General features: G+C 36.6%; 1 protein-coding gene across 4 annotated transcripts; it reads right to left on the reverse strand.

The window, feature by feature from the left end:
* Positions 1-3,434: 3,434 nt before the first annotated feature.
* Positions 3,435-12,463, reverse strand: ccnl1b (cyclin L1b). Of its 4 annotated transcripts, none has more exons than XM_073849663.1 (12): positions 12,153-12,463; positions 11,772-11,846; positions 11,570-11,679; positions 9,965-10,082; positions 9,786-9,850; positions 9,265-9,375; positions 8,691-8,790; positions 8,505-8,609; positions 8,267-8,408; positions 8,084-8,174; positions 4,275-4,370; positions 3,435-4,159 (listed from the first exon to the last, which is right to left on the reverse strand). In XM_073849663.1, the coding sequence occupies exons 1-12, from the start codon at positions 12,390-12,392 to the stop codon at positions 3,805-3,807; spliced, it is 1,608 nt and encodes a 535-aa protein (XP_073705764.1). In that variant the 5' UTR covers positions 12,393-12,463; the 3' UTR covers positions 3,435-3,804. The 4 variants fall into 4 exon arrangements, with proteins under 4 accessions (XP_073705764.1, XP_073705763.1, XP_073705766.1 ...); XM_073849662.1 differs by having other exon boundaries at positions 4,275-4,373; XM_073849665.1 differs by lacking the exon at positions 9,265-9,375.
* Between the last annotated feature and the right edge of the window lie 605 nt (positions 12,464-13,068).

Raw genomic sequence — 13,068 nt, forward strand, 5'->3', positions numbered from 1 at the left:
ATATATATATATATATATATATATATATATATATATATATATATATATATATATATATAACAAAAAAGAAACAAATAAATGCTTACACTATTGCCAAAATCACATACACTTTGTCAATTTTCTAAGTACAAACTCAGGGACATGACAAAATGCTTGGTGTAAGAAAGATATTACATTATTTTATGCTAAAAAGTACTAAAATGCAATAATTATTTTAATTCATTATAATGAGCATACCAAAGTATTGTGAATAGCTTCGTACAATTAATTTTGGTGAACCACCATTCTAGAAACTCTTGGGGACTGAAATATTACCGAACACCAGGAATGACCCACCTACATTTGTTTCAATAGGAAAACCTTTAACTACTTTAGACGGTGGGCCGAGGGTCCGTATCTGCTTTACTTTTCGAAATGGATGATCCCCATGGAGGGAGAACCTGGATTTGTAAAGTTGGGACAGTTGTTTTATTCTAAACGATATGAAAAGTGTTGCCACTCCCATTTATTGCACATTTTCCACGAAATCATAATTCGCGACCCGTAAATATGCAGGCAAACGCGGTTGCCTACTATATCAGTTGAGCCAATAGCGCGGCAAGATATTGACACGGGATTATTATTAACCAATCAGATGTAGTTTATTTCGAACAGCTGTTACACGAATGATTTAGCTATCAGACACCAGCAGCAGCAGCAGCGCATTGATCATCGTCAAGGACATTCTTTGTGTGATTGGAAGTATTCATTTAATTAGAATATGATATCTATATAAAATGTTTGTTTTGTACACTGTGTTGTTCAAACGTGTGTAAGCGTCTCGTTAGTGTCGTTTTAGTAGGGTAACGTTTCAGTTGGCGAACTAGTAGTAGCCATAGCCGTTGTAGAATATCATATTTAATATCTATTTAATATTTACTATCATATTTTCGGGCTAGGCCTTTTCAAGCCAATGTAAAAGTTTGCCAACAAATTTTGTGTAGTTTTTTGTACTAATCTTATATTGTTACTGCAACTACACTGCACATATCTGTATATGTTGTTCATACTGTATATCTATTTTGCTCTTATATATAATAATTTATATTATTGTAAACCATACTATCTTAACTGTATACTACTGTCCATACTGCACTGTACAGTACAGGTCAAAAGTTTGGAAACATTACTATTTTTAATGTTTTTGAAAGAAGTCTCTTCTGCTCATCAAGCCTGCATATATTTGATCAAAAATACAGAAAAAACAGTAATAGTGTGAAATATTATTAGAATAGTTTTCTATTTGAATATACTTTAAAAAGTTATTTCTGTGATGCAAAGCTGAATTTTCAGCATCATTACTCCAGTCTTCAGTGTCACATGTGACATCCAGTCTATCACATGATCCTTTACAAAACATTATAATATTCTGATTTATTATGAGTGTTGGAAACAGTTCTGCTGCCTAATATATTTGATGAATAAAAGGTTAAAAAGAACTGCATTTATTCAAAATAATAAATAAAAAAATTCTAATAATATAAATCTTTAGTATCACTTTTTATCAATTGAACACATCCTTGCTGAATAAAAGTATTGATTTTATAGCAGCAGAACTGTTCCCAACTTTGATAATGAATCATATTAGAATGATTTCTAAATGATCATGTGATAATGATCCTAAAAATTCAGCTTTAAATCACAGAAATAATTTAAAGTATAATAAATTGAAAATCAATCATTTTAAATTGTAATATTAATAATATATAACAATGTTACATTTTTTCTGTATTTTTTTTTTACAAATAAATGCAGGCTTGATGAGCAGAAGAAACTTCTTTCAAAAACATTAAAAATAGTTATGTTTCCAAACTTTAGACCTGTACTGTATGTCTAATACTGCACCGCCTGTCTATACAATATAATACCAACCTTCCTTTGCAGTTTCTTCAACTAATACTGCCTTCTCTCTTCTCCTTTGTGCTCGTTTTATCTTCGTGATATTTGTGAAATGGCTGTAGCACTCCCTGTGGTAGCCAGTGTTAGCTGGTTTGACTAACTGGTTTGTAGGTTCATGGCTTTGTAACTTGTATGCCTGTACTGCCTCTTCTGCAATGATACCTTCTCTGCCCTCAAGGTCTTTCCACAGAAACACTGATTTAATACATTTCTCCCAACTTATGTCTGTGAAGGGAATGGTGGGTCCACCACTTCCCTCAAATATATGCATACAGCACTTCATGTTTTGCCATTTCTTCCAAGTAAACATGGGCGGGAAAAAGAGTATTGTCTGTCTCGTTTCCAAGCAATACCATTGTCAAATGTGTTAAATCAGAAGGATGTATTTATTAAAGATTACAAAGAAATGACAGGACCTCGTATGACAAAAGGTGATTACATAAAATAAAAACAGTACAAATGGATAACGTTACCTCTACGTACTCATTTTGTGTCAAACTGAATATGTAGCAAAATTAGGTAAAATATTTCTCATCTTAAATAACACAATCTTAAATCCTGGGCGCGAAGCGCGCCAGTGTGTTCAGAAACGCGTCACCAACACCGACACTTTCCATGCACGCTATTGGATGAAGGCATCAAATACGTCATGCAGGTCGGACCCCGCACGTAGTTGCTTGCTCTATTCGCCGGGAAAATAACCTGGAGAAAGTTATCGATATTATAGTAATGGACAAAGTGTGTGAGTGGCAACAATTTTTATTTACTTTGTTGAAAAGCGTAGCGGTTACATATAAAAAACTGGGTTATCCCTCACCACAGATCGTTTGAAAACACGAAATCTCCACTCGGCCCACCGTCTACTTCCATTCACCCAAAAATGAATTTATGCCATCAATTACTCACCCTCATGTCGCTCCAAACCCGTGAGACCTTCGTTCATCCTCAGAACACAAATGAAGATATTTTTGATGAAATCTGATTCCGAGAGCTTCTAGCCCTGCAACTCAACTCAAACGTAAAACTCCACAGAAAGGTAGTAAGGACGTCGATAAAATAGTCTATTTGACATCGGTGGTTCAACCGTAATGTAATTAAGCTAAAAGAATACTTCTTGCGCACAAAGAAAACAAAAATAACGACTTCTATTTCTTTCCGTCAGTCATCGGTGCGCGCTCACGAGAGCACGACTCAGGCGTGTAGAACAAAAACGTTAGGATATTCACATCAACTTTAACATAGATGAATAAATTAACTAGCTCACTTATGTAACGTGAATTTTACTAACGTGGTCAAGATAAAAAAAAATGTCATGCTGTTTAACCAGCTTCTATTAAGCATTAAAAGCTGTTATACCAGTAATTTTGTTAATATCAAGTGAGTGTTTTCTGCATTTTATTTCATTAGTTTAAAGAAACTCAAACAAAGTGAAAAATGTTTTCAGAGTTTGAATATAGCATAATTTTTATTTTGTGAAGAGATGAATACAAAGAGGCCATCATAAAAAATAAGCTTTATTTGTACAGTGCACAAACATAGCTGTGCATTTGAAAAATATTTAACACGCACAGGTCTCATCTGCTCTTTCCTGTGCAAATGTGATCCCTGATATAGGCAGATTTTTAGCAGTCCGTTGTTCTCTTTCAAGTTCAACATAAAACACAATTGTCAAATACATAAAATGCACCACGACCTTGCTGAACTGAACTCTATATGAGCCGGTCAGAACAATAACATTGAGAGAACATCCACTTCTTAACAAGGTTAAACATTGTATTTGAAGCAAGTATTTTTCCCAATCTACAACTGAGTCCTGTTGTCCAATGCCTTAGTTCCCTTGGTTTTCGTTCAGCAGTGCCACATGTCTCATCTCCTGTGTCTGCTGTGGCTGTGTCCAGAATGTGACCTGCTCTGGTGTTTGCTTCGTCCATGATCATGTGATCTGTCACGGTCACGTTCGCGCTCACGATGGTCCCAGTGGTGACCGCGATCGTGCTTGTGTTTTGGGTAGTCGCGGTCACGGGCTCGTTCGCGAGAATTGCTGCGAGATCGGCTCCGTGATCTCCTCCTTTTGTTGCTGCTGCTATGCCGACTAGACTCGCTCTGTCTGTCTCGCTCCGTCCTGAGCTGTGTAATTGGCGAAGCTCTGCGGCCTTTGTGTTGCCGTGGCGATGGGCTGTGGCTGCTTTGAGAGCTGTACGTTCCTGAGTGGCTCCTCCGACTAAAGATAAAGAGAACATAATGTCAGCAGCAGAAATAATACATCTAATTTTAACACCAACCTGCTGTACAAGTATAAAATATCACTTGAAGTGAAAGTACATGTTGCAACTTACTGTCTGTGTGGAGAACGAGATGTCGAGCGAGATCTTGAGCGAGACCGGCTGTGGTTCTTGCCATTCTGAAATGCTTTGCTGTCCTCCTTTTTCATGCTGCTATACAAGAAAAATAAAACTACATTTTAAACCATATAGTATAGTACAAAAAAACAGGGATGGACAGCAGTGTTATTAACCAAAACAATATTAGGGCTCTATGATTTGTGCGATGTAAAAAATGTGGACAGAATCCAGTCAAAAAAAAATGGTATTTACTGTATAATGGGGAAAGTAGTTTGCCAAATTGGATCCAAATATTGTCTGTGAATTTTAAGCCTCAAAATGCTATTTAAAGTCCATGTTGCAAGTTAAAAAAAATTTCGAGATAAACATATATTCGTGTATGAAAATACAATACAAATCGTTAATGCAGGATTTGAAAATATTTTACAAGACATAAGGGCACAAATTTAGAAGACAAAGTGACGATTTCCTGGACCGCTCTCAAAAACAGCTTTTTTTCTAGACCGCGTCATATGACGTCACGACAGGTAGTCGTTCGCCTAGCTCTGTTGCTATTCAGTAGGAGCAGTCGTGAGTTAGTGTGTTTTCAGTCGTTATTTTTAATTTCAATTGATCATTGTCATGCTAAATTATTGTGTTTATGGAGGCTGTGCAAACTCCAGCCTGTCAGGACATCATGTCCACGGGTTTACTTACAATAAAAAGAACGGCGCTATCTTCCGGATCTGGGTGCGTTTGTGCGGGTGAATGCATCTGCTTCGAAAAACGCGTTCACTTTACACCGGAGGATTATCATCCCGGCGATATGATACAGTTCAATATGGGATGCCGAAGCAAGAACCAAGTGAGGGTCAAAACTGTTGCAGTTTCTTCAGTGCACACAGCGGCTTCATCGGCTCCGCGGTCAGCCTGGTTCGTCCGAAGCCGTCAGAGATGCAGACGAATACGTGAAATGTGCACCGTAAGTCTTGTTTTTTCTTCTCATAACTTCGCAAAACGACCAAATCCGTGAATATATTTATTTAAATAATGAGACACAACGAGATGTGTATAAGTCGAGGTAAAGCACTGTAGCTAGCTTGTAACGTTAGGCATTAGCAATGTAAGTTTAAGAACCATGTAAAAATGGTACCATATGAGAAGGCATTACTGGTCAGTTATCCTCCGTTTGTTAATATTATATTTATCAAGTCTACAGCTTAGTCACATTGTTCGCACAGCTAATTTGTGATTTTTTTTTTGTCATGTGTGTTTTTAGGGTTTTGGGAGACATTGCAAGACATGAGGCTGTGTGAAGATCTGAAGCAGTGGAGGCCAGCTGTTATTAACCAACCTCTAAAATAACACATTAGTGTGATACTGATAACCACACTGAAAATATTTTTCTTTCAGTTGTATATGTTTGGTACATCTACATGTATATATATTAACAGTTGCAATGTTGTGTGTTTTAAGTTGGGTATTAACAGTAGTATGAAATAATATTTACGATTTATTGCTGCATAAATTAAACTGATGTGAATATCCTAACGTTTTTGTTCTACACGCCTGAGTCGTGCTCTCGTGAGCGCGCACCGATGACTGACGGAAAGAAATAGAAGTCGTTATTTTTGTTTTCTTTGTGCGCAAGAAGTATTCTTTTAGCTTAATTACATTTGAGATTACATTTTACTGTTTATTTTTACGTACAAGTATTTTGATCAGAGTAATAAATTATCTCTACCATAAACTTACTCATGCCTTTGCCTTAAATGCATATAAGCTATCTATTTTGATTTCAGACAGCAAGCCTCAAAGTGCAGAGTCAGAGACAGCACATCAAGTTTGGGGGCATTTCCCATAGAAGCATATAATAAAACAAAAAGGTGTTTACCTCTCGCGTGCGCGGTAAAAAGAACCCGCTATATCACGTAACGTTGGACATTAACGAGTATGACACGCTCGATCAACGATTATTCGTTTGTGTTACAGGTAAGTAGAATCAATACTTCTAGATGACCAATGCTATAATTTTGCCCGATTAGATATCGTCTGCTAACACTGATCTCTCACAGACACCTGCCCTGTTCTCCTCACATTACAACTTGATTTGTCTCTGACCGCTGTTCTGTTTAATCCTGGCATGTCCCTGCTCTCTTGGCCACATAACCGGCTCATATTTGTGTCTGTGGTTCGTCATACGAGTGTAAATGAACATTTTAAATGTTCTCTGCGCCCGAACAGTCATTGCGATCCATTGTTTTCCTATGGTTTACATTGACCGCTCTACCGGCCGTGACGTCACTACCGCTTTTGCCAGTTTTTCAGATGCGGAAGTAAAATTCTCTCTCAAAAACGACTCCAGAAGCCTAAATAGCGTATTTTGAATTATATTTTCAAGAAAAACTGGTTCCTACACTATTTATCTACACGTTCATTCACAGTGATCTTCAACTTGAAAGTTGGACTTTAAATATGAATTCTGCCAGTTCTGCGTGTGAACTTTACTAGAATTTAACCAAAAAAAGTAAATGCTAAACATGAAATGTGACATTTTATAAAATAAATTTAGAGATGCTTTTGATTATTAAAATTTAAGTGAAACCATTAAAATGGAATCCAGACAATTTGGTAAAAATAAAATAAAACTACATTTCAGGGGAAAGACATATTTCATTTTAAATATGTCTTTCCAATGTCCAATGTGAAACACTGCGATGTGCGATGGCATCGTCGTCGGGGGGCGGGGGTGAGGAATGGTTGTTGTTAAATAATTCATATGGAATTAATTAATTGTAGCCTATGTTTCCACCAGTGCTTAATTTGAGCCGGATTTTTAAAGATCCGGCATTAACAAGTGCATTAGATCGTGACAGTGCGTGTTTGCATACGAGCAAGCACGGGTTTATGTAGATGAATTTGGAGGATGTGTGTTGGTCCTCAGCATCGTGATGTCTATCGGCCATCGGTTTGTTTAAAATTTACCCAAAAATAGTAATAAACCACCTTACATTCAAAAGCGAAAAGGGAATTCATTTTCATTTTTTTCCCTTATTATTTACCCCAACGCGGTAAAATTATCCATAAATGATCAAATTTGGCATCACTACAGATACAGCTTAAACACTACCCCCCGGTTTCACAGACAAGGCTAAAGCCTAGTCCTAGACTAAATTGTAAGTCTGAGCTGTTTCAACTCAAATTAAATTGCACTGATTGATCTTAAAATACATCAGTGCCTTTGTTTTGTCTCAAGATGCACAGCAGAAATGTTTTTTTCTAAGCATGTTTATATAAATTACTTAAATGTCCTAATTGAACTATGGCCTAATCCTGGCTTAGTCTAAGCCCTGTCTGTGAAACCGGGCCTACATGTTCAAAAATTAACAATTTCAGATTTTTTAAAAAATGATTGCAGATATACCAGTATAAATCAGTGTAACGGAATCTTTACCAAAAGACAGACCTATTGTTTGGTATATCCACATTTGTGATCCTGGACCACCATGGTATATTTGTAACAATATACACTTAATGGGTTAAAATTATCGACTTTTCTTTGATGCCAAAAATGATTAGGATATTAAGTCAAGATCGTGTTCCATTTATTTAGTAAATGTCCAAGCTTAAATCTCAAAACTTAATTTTTGATTAGTAATATGCATTTCTAAGAACTTCATTTGGACAACTACTGGCCAAATATTGTCCTATGCTAAACATCAATGAAAAGCTTATTTATGGGTCCCATTTTACACTATATACAGTTACCAAAAAAAACAACAAATACTTCTATTCTGTTAAGGTTGTTGTATTTTAAAACTTACCCATTTAAGGGGCTTTTGGAAAACAACTGTCTGTTTTCAGACTCCTTCGATTTTGGCGATTTTTCTTCCACTTTCACGTCTCGTGGAGAAGCTGGAAAGGAAAACATTTTAGCTGCCTGTTAATTAACAAGTACTTGCAAAAAGCTTGTTTATAAAGTAAAGCAAACAGAAACAAAAACTTACAGGGTTTTGATGCTGGGGAAAATCCACCAATGCCACCGAGACCTGGCGTGCCACTGGGATTCTGCCCTTTGGCTTTTAGCCTTGCCTCGTCCAGGGCCACCTTCCTCTTTTCCACCTGTTTTTCAAGCTGTTCACGGTTAGGCTGAAAGGTGGATAGAGTATTAACAACAGCGTGTAGCAACAACAATTAGTAGAAATAAAGACTGTGAAAGTAAAGCAAATATCGAGTTCAAGCTACCTTTTCTCTAGAATAAAGCTTCATCGTGCTAATGCATATTTCTTTCAGGTCCTCCTTAGTAGCACCAAAAACAAGATACCAGTGTGGTTTGGAAGGAAGGGGAATCTGCGAAACACAAAAATACATAATGAAATAGAGAACGAAAATCCATAAAGACAGATTTTTTAAAAAAATCTAAGGACGTACCTGTAGCACTCGAGCTGCGAGGTAAATACAGGCACACGCAATGGCCTCAGGTTCAAACCGCACAAACACATTGGTTCTGAGGGCGTCATTCATATAATTCCTGCAAAACATGAAGAAAAACCTATGCAACACCTGCTATGCTCTCTCTCTCATATGGCTTCTGGAGACTCTTAACTCATGTCCTTTCTCTCACTTTTTAAACGTAGCCATGATGGCAGCAACAGTAAAATTGTAACAAATTTAGATCAAATATAACTAAACACAAACAAAGTGCATGTGTTGCGAAATCAAAATGTTTCAAACCCCATATCAAAAAAGTGTGAGGAGAGGCAAGAATCACTTCATGGTGGATATTAGGGACAACTTACTGTAACAATTCACATGAACATGATTCATACGACAAAGTAACATACCGTTTTCACTGCTAAAAAAAAATCATTTGGATTTAGAGAGCAAAAAGTGAATAACTAAGTACTAGCACTCAAGCTCTGTGGGGGAAAAAAAAAAGCAAATCCTGGACCCCCCAGCAAAGCCAAGGCCTTCCATTCAGAGAACCTCCGCTGAGAGCTCTCACTGGATTGGCTGGCAGTCTCGAAAAGGCCAGCCAATGAGGTGGGAGGGGTTCCTGGGTCTTGTGCCTGAGGAGTTCGGGTGTTTTCTGTGACACTTACCACCATGGGCTACCCTTTAATCAAAGAGTAGAGAAAGGACAAAGTTAAACAGAGCTCTCCAAAAGCCTTAACCTCATTGAAGTGCAAGAAATCAACCCCAAAAGGGGTTGAAATATGACCAACAGAATACTCCTGCATTTTAGTACAAAAAGACGTGTGATGCCAGAATGATGCCTATCTTACCTTTAGGTATACCAAGCTACAATGCAATTCATGCTTTATAATGCAGTGTTTCCACTAGGTCCTGTTGGTACTCAAGTACCAAGCTCTTTCACACAAGTTCAAGGTCTTATCAGCAAATTTTACTAGTGGAAACACGGCATGAGTCCAACCATAAACCTGATGCAATGTCTTCTCTATAAGGGGAAAAAATTCCAAGTCATAATTTAAAGGACATTTTTATGAGCTCCACAAACACACTTACCATGCTGTTTGAACCAGCATCTGATTCTTCTCGCATTCAAGAACTTGTAGGTACATGACTATAATCTGAAAAAGTAAAAAAAAAAAAAGAAAAAAACATTATAGACACCAGCAGGACTTTCACACACAAAAATCAATCATAGCAGCAAAATATATTCTGGATAGCAAGTCAAAACTTACCTTGTGTGGATGTTTGATGTGAACACAGAAGCCCAGCTCTTTAAGGACACGGCGCTCCGCCTTGATCACTTGGTTCTTGGTGTTAATGTAGTTTTGATCAAGGACGAGCGGGGTGCTCCTGGTTGAACACAAAAAGCAAAAACGGATGATGTAAATACATGTTAGATATAATAGATTAGTAGAAAAACTAAATCACCTTACATGCAACACGAACATGTTTATCACCAAAAAATGTGTAATTCGAAAATTAAAAAAAACTCAAGTTTTTGAAATGGTTTCAGGTCATTAGATGTGCAACAGCTTTGTAACAAATAAACTTAAATTCTACATTTATTATTAACTTCTGAAGATTTCATCTATATTTTTTTTTTAGATTGGACCTTACTACTGTCTAGGGCTGGGCGATTAATCGAAAAGTAATCGAAATCGACATTCAGAACCTATAATCGATCAAATTTTTCCAGGTCAATTATTTCAATTACTTTCCCTTTAAAAACACTACCGCGTGTGGAGTCAGGTGACCCCGCTCCGTTACGTTATTCCGCCGACATGTCGATGGAGAGTTTAAACAGTATTTATACAGTAAAAAGTATTTACAGGATATACAAGAGTAATTTTATTTAGAAGAGATACTGCTTATTTTCTACTTTTAATATTTATTATTATTTTATAAATAATTTATTTTGTTTCCAAAAGTGCAAGTTATTTATTTTCACTAATTTAAGAAAAATGTGACTTTTCATTTTAAGCAATGTCTGCTTTAATTTCAGTTGTTCAATAAATAATCATAAATAGTAGATAGTGTGTGCACCCTTCATTCAAAAAATCTCTCACTTGTAATATGTGAGCATATTTACTGTACAAAACTTGTCAGTGAACTATGAGGGCAAAATATAAATATAATTTTATTAATGAATAAAATAATCGTTCATTAATCGTATTCGGGTTAAAATGTTCAATTAATCGAGATTTTGATTTTAGGCCAAATCGCCCAGCCCTACTACTGTCCCACAAGCAAAAGCATGTTATCCCATAAAATTGTCACTAACGCAAGTCACGACTGAAACATGTCATCATTGTTTCAGTAGTGACAAGAGAACAGAACCCTTAATTTGGTGGAAAATAAAATTTTAGTACAGTTAAGTCATTTTTAAGTAGTGTTTTAGCATGTGGGTTAAACTATACAAAGAAAAACTGCATTCAAAATACAACAAATCTCATCAATTACGCTTGAAATCTTGTTAAAATTGTAATTGTTGTTGGTTTACCTTAAACTTTTTAATAAAATAGAAAACATCAACTAGGAAGATGTAAGCAAAAACTTAATAGGTAAATATAACCCTTCTTATTAAATTATACATTACTGTGCTTCAGTAGTGACAAGAAGAGAAGACAAATAATATAAAACTTTCTGAAAATACAAGAATACATGAGAATTAATAACACTATTACTAGAAATCTGTACCTTGGATATTATACAACTTGCATACATACAAAATTTGTGGAAAAATTAAATGTAAGGCGTTTCCAAATCTGACTTTGAACCAAATCTGTAGAATGGCCCATATAACACTAACTACTAATCAAAACGCATAGTTGACTTACTTATTGCCCTTTCCCTGTTTCAAGTAATAGAAAACGTTGATCACATCCCTCACTCTTCTTGGCGATTCCTCTATCTTTGATGCCAAGTTGACGCAGGCCATGGCAACAATCTGTTTTAAGTTTACAACCGCATTCATTATTTTCATAATCTTGATTAACGTCAAGTCAAAGTTATTATTTTTATTTTGTATCTCTGACTTACCTCAAAGCTGTGCTTGATGAAAGACTTCGAGTAGAAAAAACGCTGAAAAAGGACTTGTCCAGTCGCCATCGCCACCTATTCAAAACACCAAATAATACATCAAAAACTACATTTATGACACTTGACGTACATGAAAACAACACCTACTTGTTAGATAGCTAAAAGCAGAACAACAAATCATCTTTTTTTAAATCACATTCTAAAATACATTCCACGGCTTGCATCATTTGAAGGATCCGCTGGAAGACAAAAGGCCGCCGGTTTCGGAGTGCCGGTTACGGCTAGCTAGCCGCGCTAAGTGCGTCATATTATACCCTAAGAATATTAGGAATTAAACTAACGGACTACTTCACATATACATAAACATATTTAGAAAGTAACCTGTGGCAAACGCAGAAGAATCCCGGCGGACTGGATGAGTTCGCAACCCAGAATCCGCAGGTCCGTCTCAGTCTCATGGTCGAGGCCATCCAGCATGGACGGGGTCGTGGAGAATCTCTCCTCGGGTATTATCGAGCTATCGATGGCTAGAAACACCTCCGAATACACTTTATCGCCGATAAGTATGCCTTGGCTGTTTGGTGGAGTGTTCAGATGAGGAGATAAAACACCCAGAGACATCTTGACGAAGAAAATCGGTATCACAAAACGTAGACCTTTCGTCTGCCAGGCGGAAATGGCAACGTTTCGTAATTGACGTAACACAACAACGGAAGTGACGTCAATGGTTCCGTTGTAATGGTGAAATCCCGTGGAATACCGCGACATTGGGTATAGTATGCTGTGTGGGTCGTGCAGCACCAAATGTTCTCAACATAATACTTAATATTTTAATAATTTGAATAAAAATGTGTTTGTTTTTAATATTTGCTTTTAAAATAAAAAAACATATAAGTCTACGACATGTCCTCATTAAGACAGCTTAGCAAACTTTATGCCACCAGAGATTGATAGAGAGTTTCTATATCCTAATTTAGATAGCTTAGTAAATAGAATGACATGACAGACAGATAGATAGATAGATAGATAGATAGATAGATAGATAGATAGATAGATAGATAGATAGATAGATAGATAGATAGATAGATAGATACCTAAAGCATACATGATCAGATTTCTTGCTATGCCACGCTGTGCACCAGGTCGGAATGTGCTATAAGCCATGACTGTGTTGCCAAGTACCAAAGTAATCAAATCATCATATTTGAGACGTACAGCACAGTAAGGGGGCTCATCACTGAAACTGATGAGACAGCTTACAGAGGGGACGTGATATGCCTAGACATATGGTCAACCA

This window comes from Garra rufa, chromosome 10 (assembly GCF_049309525.1).
Source record: "Garra rufa chromosome 10, GarRuf1.0, whole genome shotgun sequence".
Taxonomy (NCBI): domain Eukaryota; kingdom Metazoa; phylum Chordata; class Actinopteri; order Cypriniformes; family Cyprinidae; genus Garra; species Garra rufa.